We start from the raw sequence: 14,432 nt of genomic DNA, 5'->3' as shown, positions 1-14,432 counted from the left end.
TATTATCTTCCACTACCATTTCTAATTCTAATTCTAAAATATACAACTGCCACATAGTGGCTTAGTACTTGCCTTGTATTAGTTTTAATTTTGATATAAATTTAGTTGTAATTTTATTATATATTTATTATATGTATGAAATATATTAATGTGTACTATAATTTTTAATAATCATATTCAATGTTTTTCAAAATATATTTTATAAATAATTCATTTTGTACAATCATGTCGTTATGGACAAACTGTTCAAATTAAAGAAACATCAATTTTTGTAACCAACACATTAATTCACATAAGATTCACACATTATAATACATATGAAATAAGTTGAATAATAATACTTTTATACTTTGACAATATATAATTAAATATAATAATTGAAAGAATACTTTTTGTGCACTATGCTAAATAATTTGAAAACAAATGTACATTCAATTTTCTTTTATAATATTTTATTTTTAAAAATAGTATTTAAATAATAAAAATTGAAAGAACTATTTAATAAATATTAATAGTGGATGAATGAAATAAATATAATAAAAAACATTTAACAATAGTATTAAAAATTTTAATATAATAAATCATCCAAACAAAATTTCAAGAATTAAAGAGAATAACACTCACCTAAGAATTGTAATAAATAATTAAAGTGAATATTTAAAATATTTGTAAAAAATTATTTCAATGTATTTCTTTATAATTTAAAAAATTGTTTATAATAGTTCTACAAAATTAGAAATATCAAATTATTGATTATATTATTATAATGTATAGTCTTCTATTGTAAAATCCATATACAATAATTGAAGTGTTCAAAAAATACTTTAAACAAAATAATAACAAATTGCTAAACATTAGGGTTAAGAGAAACAATACAAATATTCTATAAACAAACACTTCTCGCAAACTCACGAATCCACATATAAGACTCTAATCCATTCATCTAATTAAAAGATAGAAAATTAATATATATAAATTGTAAAGTTAAAAAAATTCAAAAAATGGCACAATAGTACTTAGCCTACCCGCAAGTACTAATAAGATGTATGTTAAATCATCTAGAAATAGATCTCAATAATTAGACAATTTCAAAAAAAATCAACTCTACACATTCTTCATTAACTCATTCAAAACAAAATTTCAAAAATCATAAACCAATTATCTTCCACAACAATTTCTATTTCCAACTTTAAAATATATTTATCATTATTATTTTTCTCACATCCAATCCAAAGCATAAATTTTCTTAACTTTATATACAAAATAATTTATTTGCATAAGAACCATTTTAACCATTTTAATTTCTAATTTTAAAATACATATACCCATTTCAAATCTACAAATAGAGCCAAGTGTTTGCACAATTTTATTTTATTTATATAAGGTCTTAGCATTCCTCACTAACTCATTCAAAATAAAATTTCAAAAACCATACCCCAATCATCTTCCCCAACCTTTCATAATTTTCCAATTTATTCTAATCATTGTTCATTCCATGGCATCCAACCATTTTATACAAAACGATGTGTTTAGTATATTAATTATTTAAATAGAAGTACTTATATCAGTACAATTTCATGAGTCATCTTAAAATTACTTTATTTTTATGAAATACAAGTTGTAATATTTTATAAAATTCATAAACACGTATCAATCACAAGTTGCAATATTGTATAAAATCCATACAACAACTTTCTGCGACCCCTGACTCAATAAATTGCTAATATAACCCATACACCTTATCACAAACACTATGTACACTTGACCATGGAAATCCTTCAGCATTTCTTGGAACATGTGAAAAAGGAAACATATGTCACCATCTGAGTTTGTGCCCACAAACTGTCACAAAAACCAAAATTCTATTAAAAAAACAAACTTCGTATATAGATTCGATCCGTTGATGTGAGCAAGCAAGTCATGTCTCTTTGTTTCTACTCATCTGGCGGTTGGATAACACAAAGTACGTAGCTATCTCTGCTGTACCTGCTGGCGGATTGTTCCCATGACACAGATCAATCTCATCACAATTCAAATCCAACCTTAATCCAATTTCTTTATTTTGACAATTTGAGAAGCAATTTAGAATAATAAAACTATAAAATCCAAGCTCGGACATGCCGGGAAGATCTGACATGCTCTACTTGCGGGCCCCGTGATGTTTTCTTCGGTGGGTCAATGAGCCCATTATAAAAATCGGCAGACGCCATTGCTCTGCAACATTTCTTAAAGTTAAGAATGATGACTAAGGATTTCAGGTTCTCATAGTGTACTAGGATGAATAATGATGATTCAGGATTTCAGTTTTTCATTGTATACTAGGTTTCGTGTATTGATTTAAAGGTTTATGTAAGCAAAAGATATCAAATTGGGGAAAGAATGAAGGGAGTAGAGGAGATATGGCGCAGTAGGTGGCTTGTTGTAGTTGCGAGCATATGGGTTCAATCCTGTGCGGGGCTTGGGTATGTGTTTGGGAGTCTGTCGCCCATTATCAAGAGCTCCTTGCATTACAATCAGAAGCAGATAAACAGATTGGGTGTGGCAAAGGACATTGGTGACAGTGTTGGATTGGTTGCAGGGTCTCTCTGTGAAATCCTGCCTCCGTGGGGACTTCTCTTGATTGGTGCATTGCAAAATCTTGTTGGCTATGGTTGGCTGTGGCTTATTGTCTTGCACAGAGCACCCGCCTTGCCATTTTGGATGGTATGTTATTCGCTTCCTTTTTATTTGCAATAACTTCTGGATTGGATTTGATTGTGTCCTCTGTGATCTATCATTAGGATGGAACCAGGCATAAGAGAGCAAAAGGAAAAATAGATAAAGCTGTTGTTCCAACCATGATTAAATAGATTGGATTAGATTATAGAGTGTCATTAGATAGATCAGAGTTATTGTGTAAAGTTTTTTAGTATCAATGTTTTGAATCACCCTCCGTGATCTATCATTAGGATGAAACCAAGCATAGAATACAAAAAGGAAAAATCGATAAAGTTACAGACCCAACCATGCAAAAAGAGGGGTAAAAATTTATTAAGACAGGAAGAAATACAACAAGGAGAGCTCAACAAGGAGCTCGATCCTGAGCAACAAGATCATCAAATTCTTGCACCATCTCAAAGGACAGTTGCCTCCTATCCCTAATATTCCAACCCGGATCATGACTAGATGCCCATTTGGCTAAACAATCAGCAGTTCTATTCCATTCACGAGGAATATATGTGAACCTAATGAACTGAAAAGAGGAAGAGAAGAAAAGAATCTGCTTAACAACAGTGGCCACCTGCCAACTAACATCCTCAAGCTCTTGCGAAGAAAGCATGTTCACCACCACCTGGGAATCAGACTCACAGATAATCTTACTTCATCCCCGCAAGCAACACTGTTCCACAGCATATAAAATAGCCTGAGCTTCCATGAGATTGTTAGTATAATCACCCTTATGAATTGAGAAGAAAAATTTAACATCCCCAAAACTACAACGAGCCACTTCGCCAATACCAGCCGGACCAGGATTCCCACGGGAAGAACCATCAGTGTTAATTTTCAGAACTCCACAGGGAGGGAGGAGGAGTCCAGTGCCCATCCCGGTTAACCCGACCCTTCCTCTGATGGTGAAGCTGCCTGGACATAGAAGGAAACCTATGAGCTGCAGCCCCATCCTGCAGATGAAAATTGAGGCGATTACAGATAGCAAGATCAACCAGATCCATACCCCCATCAAGCTCACACTTCACAAGAATAGTTTCCTGAAGAGAATGTGATATTTTCCACTAAAGATGCAAAACACCAAGCCGAACATCTTGGAATATGCGACAATTCCTCTCCAACCAAATATGCCAAAGTATGAAAGATGGGCCAGCAATCCAAGCAGAATGGAGAAAAGAAGACTTGGAGGGAGCAGTACCCAAGCGGGCCCAAAACTCAGGCAAAGAGGAAGCATGCCGACAAGAGCAACCCCAAGCGCTCCACCAAAAGTGCCATATCTGAGTAGAATAGGAGCAATGGAAGAACAGATGGAAGACAGACTCCTCTCCATTACCACACAAAACACAATAAGAGGGGCCCTGAAATCCACGTTTACAAAGATTATCCCAGGTAAGACAATGGTTGTGAGCCACTAGCCACATGAAAAAATTGCACTTGGACCAAGAAACTTTATTCCAAACTTGCTTCCACCAAGGGACCTCAGCATCCCCAAATAATTGTCTAGTTATCTCCTGATACCCAGCAGAGACATGATATTTACCAGACAAGGTACCACCCCAAGCCAAAACATTTGGACCAAGCAAAGAAGAACACTCTCTAGAGGCCAGAATTTGAGAAAGCTCCTAACGATCCATATCTGTACCGCCAGGAGGCCAATCAGAAGAATGCTTCCATCTGTAACCAACAACAGGTCCCATTTGATAAGGAGTCTTGTAATGAGCCACTTTATCCCATCCTGCGGCAAGAAAAGAGTCACAAAGAGGCTGAAGATGAGGGTATATGGATAAAATGGAAGGGAATCCATCCCAAGCATCAGACCAAAACAAAGCCTGAGGACCTCCTTTACATATCCAAAACAAACCCCTCTTTACCAACATCGCACTTGTCTTCAAAGTATGCCAAACCATTGAGCCACGGCCTTCAAGAGGAAGTGCAGAAACAGAGCAAGGATCAGCACCATGAAAATATTTATGAGTGATAATACGAGCCCAAAGTTGATGTTGTCCAGAGCACCATCGCCAATAAAGTTTAGCAGCCAAAGCTTGACTACTCAATAGAGCAGATCGAAGACCAAGACCACCCTCCTTTTTAGGCCTACAAACAGTTGTCCAATTAACCAGGCTCCATTTAGTACTACGCAAATTACCACTCCAAAGGAATTGTCGAGAAAGAGCATCAAACTCCTTGAGAAAGTAAAAAGGTGCAGCGTGAACCATGCTTCAATAAGTAGGAAGAGCTTGGATAACAGCTTGAAGAAGAGTAATCCGAGCAGCAGTAGAAAGCCATCTATGAGTCCAATGATTTACCTTATCCTGAAGCTTGGTAATCAAATTTTGCCAGAAGAGACGTGGCTGCCTGGAAACAGCAATAGGGATGCCAAGATAAGTCAAAGGAAGTGATCCTATCTGAAACCGTAGGATACCAACAATCCTGTGTTGAATAGAATCAGGAGTGTTAAAAAAGTAAATGGAAGATTTGTGCTCATTAACTTTCTGGCCTGAAGCTGCCAAATAAATGTCCAAAGCATGTTGAAAGGCTTCAACTTCCTTGATCCTAGCAAGACCGACAAGAGCAGAATCATCAACAAATTGAAGATGGGAAAGAGAAGGTAAGCCATTACCCCACCGCCAGCCTTGAATAGAATTCTGGGACACCTGATGCTTAATGAATTTGCCCAAGCCTTCAACCATGATGATGAATAGATATGGGGAGAGAGGGTCACCCTGGCGAAGGCCTCTAGAAGCACCAAATAGTTGAGAAGGTTGACCATTAATAAGAACTGAAAAAGAGGCAAAAGTAACACAACTCATAATCCAACTCACCCAGTCAGAGCTAAAGCCAAAAGAAAGAAGAATACTCCTTAGGAAGCTCCATTTAACTCTATCGTAGGCCTTAGCCATATCCAGCTTAACAAACATGGCTCTCTCCCTAGAAGTAGCCATAGAGTGAATAGCCTCAGTAGCAATAACCACCCCATCCAAAATTTGTCTGCCAGCAACAAAACCACCTTGTTCTTCTGAGATAATAATGGGAAGCCACCTTTTCAATCTCTCAGCAATCAACTTAGTAATAACTTTGTAAACCACATTACATAAGGCAATTGGTCTAAAACACTCCAATTGATTAGCACCCTCTCTCTTAAGAATAAGAGTCAAGAATGTAGAGTTCAAAGCTCGAAGCATCTGCTTGCTAGCATAGGATTCTTTAACCACCTCCAACAAATCATGATTAATGATGTCCCAAAATTCCTGAAAGAATTCAACTGGAAAGCCATCAGGACCAGGAGCCTTCCCCTTAGGCATGCCAAAGACCACCTCCTCCAGCTCTTCCAAAGAAATAGGACGCATGAGATAATCATTAATTTCTTGAGTGATAAGGGAAGGAATACAGGACAAAATAAGATTTTCTTCATTATCAGCAGGAGGAGAGTCCTCAGAGAAGAGGGTACAGAAGTACCAAATAGCCTCCTGGAACAAAGCTGGCAAGGAATTCAGTTGGATACCTTGAGAATTAACCAAAGAAGAGATAGTGCTCTGATTTCGGCGAGATTGCACTGTTTTATGGAAAAAGGCAGTGTTACGATCACCTTCTTGGAGTCAATCAACTCTAGCCTTTTGCTTCCAAAAAATTTCCTCTCGAAGTTCCCATTCTTCTAGAGCTCTAGAAGCAAGGGATTCAGCCTTGCCAAGAGCCTCTGAGAAACCTCGATCTCTAATCTCCCTTGTGATGACATCAAGATCTTCTTGAGCAAGCCTTTTCATAAAGTGAAGGTTCCCAAAGCATTCCCTATTCCATATCTTGAGCTGCCTTTTAACATATTGAAGCCTTTTAGAAAATGAGAACATTGCAGTACCATATGCAGGAGCACCATCTTTCCACCAACAGAAAACACAATCATGAAGAGAGGAGTCCCGAAGCCACATCAACTGGAACTTAAAAGGAGGATGCTTCGGAACATAAGCCCCTATAGCGGAAAATTTGATTGGCCAATGATCTGAACCCCTCCAATCAAGGATTTCTGAAGAGATAGTAAGGGTGCCACTAACCTAGAAGCAAGAAACAAGAAATCTATCCAGACGTTCTGAGATAGCAGCAACATCAGTCCTGCGATTATTCCAGGTATAGAGACCATTAGAAGGCTTAACATCAGAGAGATGCAAAAGAGATATATGTTGCCGAAGAAGAGCAGAAGAAGGCTCCAATCTAGCCAAACCACCATGCTTCTCCTCCAGACTTAAAACTGAATTGAAGTCCCCTGCTAACACCCAAGGATGATAAGGATGACAATTTCTAACATATTGAATATGTTCCCAAAGTTCCTCCTTTCCCACAAGATCAACAGGTGCATACACATTAGTAACCATGATTACCTCTCTTGAGTCTAGAGTAGAAGCTACCATAGAGAGAGCTGAGCGAGAAGACATCCAGCCAAGAGGAGAAATTTTTTGAGGATCCCAAAATATAGCTAAACCACCCGCACTGCCTGTTGCCCCAACACACTGGCATTGGCCACGAGACCAAATACTAGAGGCATGTTGGACCATAGACTCCACAGAGAGCTTAGTCTCTTGGATACAAAAAACATCAGGGCTATGATCAACCACCAAGTTATGAATAGCCTTTTGTCTAGGGATGCTATTCAACCCCCTTACATTCCATGAGAGAATAATCATCATTGGGTAGAATTGGGAAAATGAAAATCCAAAGGTTTCACTGAACCAAACTCAATCAATATATCGCCTGTGAGTTTAATCTTCTCTTGGTCTGTTTTGCGCCCACTCCTTAGAGGAGTAGAAGAAGCCCGCTTAAAGGGTCGAGACATCAACCCCAAGGGGAGAGGAGAACCCTTGCCCTTACCTGATGGTAGCACATCCTTAACCAAGTCAGCTAAAACAACATCATTATCCTCCAACACTGCAGGAGTCACCAGAGCCTCTGTCACAGGAGCTACAGGGCCCTCACAGTTTTGATATACTACAACTTGGGATGCCCCACAAGCATCATTAGGAACAAATCTCTCATCTGGGCAAACTGGATCAGAAGAGATAGGAGGAGGAATACCCTCCTCTAGAACCATATTATCCAGCACCTCAAAGCGGTTAAAACCTGAATCAGATAATCTTTCTTTCAAAGGCCTCTTTTGACCACGGCCCTTAGCACGAGGGCGAACAGGGGTAAATCCATCCTTATCCTGCATATGAGCCTTACCCTTACCTGTAGCATCTTGCGGATTCATCCCCTTGGTAGTATTAGCCATTTGAGATTGTCCTTTCCCTGTAGTATCTGCCAAACCACCAGTATTGCCAGCTGTAGAACCATCCACTCCTTTGAAACTTGAGTTACGGGGGCACTAACGCAGTAAATGACCATACTCATGACAAATCCGGCAACGGAAAGGGAGAGATTCATAATCTAACTGCTGCACCCAAGAAAAATCCCCCATACAAATTTCCAAAGAATCTGGTAATGGGTTATTCAAATTAATTTCAACACAAATTCTAGCATAAGAAATAACCTTTTTATCGAGGGATTGATGTGCGATCGCAACCAGCTTCCCCAACAAAGCAGCAATTTGTTGAAGGATGTCTTCACGCCAAAATTCCAAGGGAAGACGAGGCAAGCGAACCCAAACTGGCATTGTTGAAGGGAGATCCTCAGCAGAATTAAAACCTGAATGCCAAGGTTTGACAAATAACCCCACATGGTTGTAGAAATAAGGGCCTCCTTCAAAAACATGATCCCGATCAGACATGTAAGAGAATACAACAAAAAAATAACTATTCCCCGCCAACATAATCTCCATATCAGCTTCCACCTGCCATGAGCGGCGGATCCATGCCTCAAGAGCGGATAGGGAAATCCGGATTCCAAGAAATTTGCATATCAAAGCATGCTTGGTCCAATAATCAATGTCCTCCATTACAGCCGTTGGAGGAATAACCAGAACAGGGCGATCATGGCTACGCAGAAAACAACCATTAACTTTTTCCAACTTGGAGCTCTCCCCTGAATAAAACGATTCAGATCGCATTGCATGCATAGTTGGAGAAGAACCATCTGTTCTCACCAACGAAGAAGAAATCCCAGGCCCTGCCATGCAAACAATAAAACCCCAATCCAAAATTGACTGCAGAAGATTTCCAAAAACACCGACGCAAATTATGTCCAATAGCTAGCAATCCAAACAGAACAGAAAAATAGTAAAGATCAAACACCAAGAATAGGCTAGGGGAAAACCCTAGCCCAGCCGGCAGCCAACGCTTCTCCACATTCTCTTCCAGATCTCTCCAACCGAGGGGAAACTCTTCCGCGAGAGACCCAACCATGATTAAATAGATTGGATTAGATTATATAGTGTCATTAGATAGATCAAAGTGTCATTCCATATGTGATTTTTCCTTTAATGGATTAGATTACGGAGTATAATCTGATGTAAAAATGATGAGATGGTTGTAAGTTAGATTATGGAGAATGATCGGAATCTGTTAAAAAACACTGGATAGATTAGATTATGGAGTGTAATTATGCTGCTTGGGTGTCTGTCTCTGAATCAGAGTACACTTTGTGCAGTTTTGATTAGAAACATTCAATTGCTTATGGCGACTGAAAATATCATGTATTAATGATGTCAAGTTTCCACAGTCATCATGTGTTAGTGATATTAAGTTTCCACAATCATGTATTAGTGTAGATTAGATTATAAAGTATCATTGTCAATGTGAAAATTCAAAAAAATCTTGTTGAATTAGATTATGGAGTTATCGAATTTTATGCTTTTGGATTCACTTGTGTAATTATTTTTGCATCAACATCAGGATAAGAGAAAGAGAAAGATCACTCTGTAATCCATCAGTGGGATAAGAGAAACAGGAACCAGATTTGTTCCTTGAGCTTGAATCGTTGTTTCTGCATCGGCAGGTAATCGGGGATTCGACTTGCCCTGGCACTACTCAGATCCCACTTCATTCAAATCTAAAGATCACTACCCCCCCCTAGCAGCATCCAAAGCAGCTTGTCCAATTCGGGGTGGGCTCCGTGGTTCCCGGAAAATCAAGAAAGGAACAAATGGAAACTCTGATGTTTATTTGATCCTGCCCAATCAGATATAGATTATTGCGGCGGGGGCAGGGGAGGGAATGTTAGGCGTGTAGTTCACTGTAGCTGTTTCTCTTATCCCAATGATGAATTACAGAGTGTAATCCTTCTCTTTCTCTTATCCTGATGTCAGATCACAGAGTGTGATCTGAAATGTTGATGCAAAAATAATTACACAATCGAATCCAGAAACATAAAATTTGATAGTTTCATATGAATTATCGAAATCTTCTTTTTCTTATAGATTATGGAGTCTAATCTGATGTAAAAATATTGAGATGAATAATAAGTTAGATTATGGATTATAATCTAATGTTAAAAAAATCTGAGATGAAGAATGTTCAGAATCTTGAAAACCTAGTTGATAAATTAGATTATGAGTGTAACCTGAAACAGTAGCTTAGGGTCTCCGAAGTAGAGTAAACACCTGTGCAGTTGTTATCAGAAGCATTTGATTGCTTACAGAGACTGAAAATATCATGTATGTTATTAAATCAGATGAGATTAGATAGAGGCTTACTAATATGCCTATTATATTCATGCTTCTGGGTAAGATTGTGTATGTGTTTTATCAGCATCAACGTTTCGGGATGAGAGAGCTAAGAATGTTCCATCACATTCTCAGCTCTGAAACGTTGATGCTGATAAAATCACATACAATCTTACCCAATAAAATAATATGGATTGTGAAAATCTGTTATCGTTAATATGCCCATTTCTTTCAATTTGAATTGCAAAATGTGTTTGTTGCAGATTTGTGGGCTTCTGTGTATTGGAGCCAATGGAGAAACATATTTCAATACAGCTGCACTGGTGTCCTGTGTGAAGAGTTTTCCCAAGAACAGAGGGCCTATTGTTGGAATACTGAAGGGGTTTGCAGGGTTAAGTGGTGCAATATTTGCAATGACATATGCAGCCATTTTTGCTCCTGATCAAGCTGCCTTCATTATCCTGGTAGCAGTTGCTCCTTCTATAGTGGTCATGAGCATGATGTTCATTGTGAGGCCAATTCCCATTGGAGAGCAGAAGAAGGAATTGGATTCTAACTATTTCAATTACATATATGGCTTCTGCATGTTATTGGCTGCCTATCTGATGGCTACCATGCTTGTGCAAGATCTCTTTGATGTGAAGAGGACATTAAGCATTATTTTCTTTATTGGACTTCTCATTCTGCTGCTGTTTCCTTTGGCTTTGCCTCTCATCTCAGCTTTTTCTGAAGAAACTCCTTCCAATTGTCCTGCAGCGCATGAACCACTCCTGCAAAATGATCCATCCATGCAAAACATCACCCAACAGTCCATCCATGGCAGTTTTCTTCTGAGTGAAGTTGAGGATGAGAAGAATCATGAGGTGGATCTTCTGCCTGAATGTGAGAGAAGGCGGCATTTGTCGCAGTTACAAAGTCGCTTACTGCGTGCTGCCGCAGAAGGTGCGGTGAGAGTCAAGGGAAGAAGAGGGCCACACAGAGGAGAAGATTTTACTCTGATGCAGGCTCTCATTAAGGCTGACTTTTGGCTACTCTTCTTTGCCCTGCTGTTTGGAGCAGGATCAGGCTTGACTGTCATTGATAATCTGGGCCAAATGAGTCAGTCCTTGGGATATGATAATTCTCATATTTTTGTGTCCATGATAAGCATTTGGAACTTCCTTGGTCGTGTTGGGGGTGGATTTCTATCAGAGATTGTTGCAAGGTAAGACTAATCAATGTTGTATTTTAGAGATGCACTTCTGGATTAAATTGTGAGCTATAATTTTTATGTCAACATTTTGAATCACACCCAGTGATCTCTAATCAATGTTTTTAAGTAGTTTATTTCAACAGAAAACTGACATGCTTCCATTCTGATAAGGAAACAACCCAGATTCATTTGTTTCCTTGTTTATCGATATTTCATCACCAGGGATCAGTAAATTGTGAGAAAATGATATAATGCAAATAAATGTTAGAAACTATATCTTAAATCTATATGTCAACCTTCAAATTGTATTCTCCATTTCAAGCTAGTAAAACTTCTTCGCAGACAAAAGCTCAGAACCAGAGCACCCTACCCTAAATAACTATTTTCAGGAATTCAAAGCTTGTTAGCTCTCTCTTCGGAGGACTTACATAAAAAAAACACTATTCTACCCTCTTTTCAGAATATTTAATGAGCTCCGAATTTCACGTCTCATTTGTCTGCTCATCATATCTTATATTTAAGGTAAGTTTCTTACATATAAAACTTTGCAGGCCATAATCCTTTTATTGTGATTTTACTTTTGATTTTTTTTGGGGGGGCTCTGATAGTTCAAAAACCTTCTTATGGAGACACAGTTATATATTAATTTAGAGCAATGCAAGTTAATTTTTCAGCAAGAAAATTCATCCCCTGGAAATATTAGTTTGGAGAATTCAATCATTTAATTGCTGTTTATGTAGTAGTCCTGCTTAATTCAGATCAAAGATCTATTCCCTAAATGATGGTTTAACTTTCAACTTTCAAGTATTAGTTATGCTTTAGAAATAATCAGCTAGCTTCTTATGGTAGAAGCGGAAAAAGAATACCTTCAAACAATAGATTAGTCCTCCTCTTTATCCCAGTGAGCTGACTATTGTCTATGATCTTCAATTTTATCGTATAAATGTAGGAATTTTAATGACATCTATAACGTCAAGTGATCAAAATTTCAGAAATCTCTCCAAGTCCATTATTTTGTTACGAGTCTTGACCAAGCAATTTTCACTTTTGTGAAGTCTTACTTCTTCAAAAAGTTCGTGTACATTGTCCACCTTCAAATTGTTTGCAAACAGATTTTTGATATCCTCATAGACCACACTTTCTGATGAAGTGACAATTTAGTTTCAACTGTTCATTTACTACAAAAGATGCAAATTTTTTCTTCCCATTCTTTTATTCTTATGAGTTATCCATCTATCTGTTTCACATCTAAGGTTATGAGATCTGGTTCTCAGCTATACCATTAAACCCTTAATTATGACCCTCATATAAGTCTTTTCATCGTGCGCTGGCGTGAAGTTAAAGTCTTTGACATAATTTGTTGTTTTTTTCCTGCTATTCCGTTTTCCACATGCAGTTCTGATTCATTTGAATTTTCAATATTTTCGAATCTCTCCCATCTTCATAGTAGGCTGTTGATGATGCTCAGTTATATCCATAGAATAAAAATGAATACTGCTCTTTGAGCCTTTTCCAAAGAGTTGACGTTTTTCACTTTTCTATGCAGGGATTATGCATATCCACGACCGGTGGCAATGGCAGTAGCTCAGATTCTAATGGCTATTGGGCATTTTCTTTTTGCAATGGGTTGGTCTGGATCTCTCTATACAGGGACTTTGCTTGTTGGTCTAGGATATGGTGCCCATTGGTCTATAACACCAGCTACTGCTTCTGAACTCTTTGGGCTGAAGAACTTTGGTGTCCTATACAATTTTCTTACCATGGCTAATCCAGCAGGATCTTTAATCTTCTCTGGCTCCATTGCTGGTTCAATCTATGATTTGGAAGCGGAAAAGCAGCACCTAGTAAGGCACCATATGAAGGCTAGTACTATGACAGATGGACATTTCAAAGAGGATCACCCCTGGAAATGTGTGGGTGTAGTGTGTTTTTCCCTCACATACAAGATCATGGTAGGAGTGTGTATCTTTGGGGCAATCCTGAGCACGATTCTTGTTTACAGGACCAGAAGAGTCTATCGCACCATTTATGCACAACAGAGCTCTTCTAGAAGGGAGGTGGAAAATTCATATGCAAAGCATGATCAGGAAGCTTCATGCAGTGTCTAGTGTCCAGGGAGACCGTATGCCCCGCAAAAGAAAGGAACCAACATTCATCAAGGGGCAGGCAAGAGCCTACAACACAATGGTAAATTGTGAACTTCTTATTTGAAAGATCTTGAGTTTGAGTCTAATCAAGGGACAAATATGGGCTCTTAAATTGCTTTTGTTTGGAAGGATCATATCTGCAGCACTTCATATGAGCACCTTTGCCATAAAGAGCCCAAATATCTACAATTTAGTTGTGGGATTGGTACTCTAGTTGTTTTTTCTCTTTCTGCATTGAGGATATCTTATTGGGGCTTCTCAGGACTCTGTAACCTTGAGTCGAATGAGTGCCAAGATTTCTAATTGGTGATCATTTTCAAAATGGGTCAGCTTCAATCCTATTGCTAGGGAGACAAGTTTTGTAAATTGTAGCAGACCAAGGTTAAGGGCAAGGAGTTTTGGTTAATTTCTCTGAAAGTGATCGACATGCCTATTGATTGAACACTTATCGTACAGCATTTTGGTTCTAGTGTAACTATTCCCTCCATCCCCCTCCATCTGTTTATGTATATTGCTCTCTTTTTGGCATTTTAATAATGGTTCATGCAGTTTTAATTGTCATTTTAATAATGTTTCATAAAGTTTGATCTAAAATATTGGTGATAATTTTAGTGAATAATTAAGCTAAAAAGTATTGGCTTACAATTACTATTTACAGTAGAAATTTAATGATTTTTATAGAATATATTATCTAGCTTTTTAAAATATGTATGTATTTGATTAAGAAGAATCTACCAACAATCATTCTTATGTCAATTCCAAGATCACTAATTAAGCTGAAAAGTATTGGCTTACAGTTACT

General features: G+C 38.0%; 1 protein-coding gene across 1 annotated transcript; it reads left to right on the top strand.

Annotated features, from left to right (window-relative positions):
- The first annotated feature begins 1,915 nt into the window (after positions 1 to 1,915).
- On the top strand, positions 1,916 to 14,200 carry LOC149534762 (protein NUCLEAR FUSION DEFECTIVE 4-like). The gene is made up of 3 exons (XM_089805622.1): positions 1,916 to 2,703; positions 10,555 to 11,495; positions 13,030 to 14,200. The coding sequence occupies exons 1-3, from the start codon at positions 2,380 to 2,382 to the stop codon at positions 13,589 to 13,591; spliced, it is 1,827 nt and encodes a 608-aa protein (XP_089661748.1). The 5' UTR covers positions 1,916 to 2,379; the 3' UTR covers positions 13,592 to 14,200.
- Positions 14,201 to 14,432: the final 232 nt, after the last annotated feature.

Source organism: Cupressus sempervirens, chromosome 10, assembly GCF_028749045.1.
Source record: "Cupressus sempervirens isolate cs-2001-9-10 chromosome 10, ASM2874904v1, whole genome shotgun sequence".
NCBI lineage: Eukaryota > Viridiplantae > Streptophyta > Pinopsida > Cupressales > Cupressaceae > Cupressus > Cupressus sempervirens.
Note: the sequence above shows the minus strand (reverse complement) of the source record. Positions and strands in the feature narration are given on the sequence as shown.

What these genes read in the sequence shown, in the direction of transcription:
- LOC149534762 (XM_089805622.1), top strand. Translation starts at nt 2,380, where the DNA reads ATGAAGGGAGTAGAGGAGATATGGCGCAGTAGGTGGCTTGTTGTAGTT. An exon ending in CCGCCTTGCCATTTTGGATG is followed by an intron (nt 2,704 to 10,554) that starts GTATGTTATTCG and finishes TGTTTGTTGCAG; the next exon opens with ATTTGTGGGCTTCTGTGTAT. An exon ending in CTATCAGAGATTGTTGCAAG is followed by an intron (nt 11,496 to 13,029) that starts GTAAGACTAATC and finishes TTTTCTATGCAG; the next exon opens with GGATTATGCATATCCACGAC.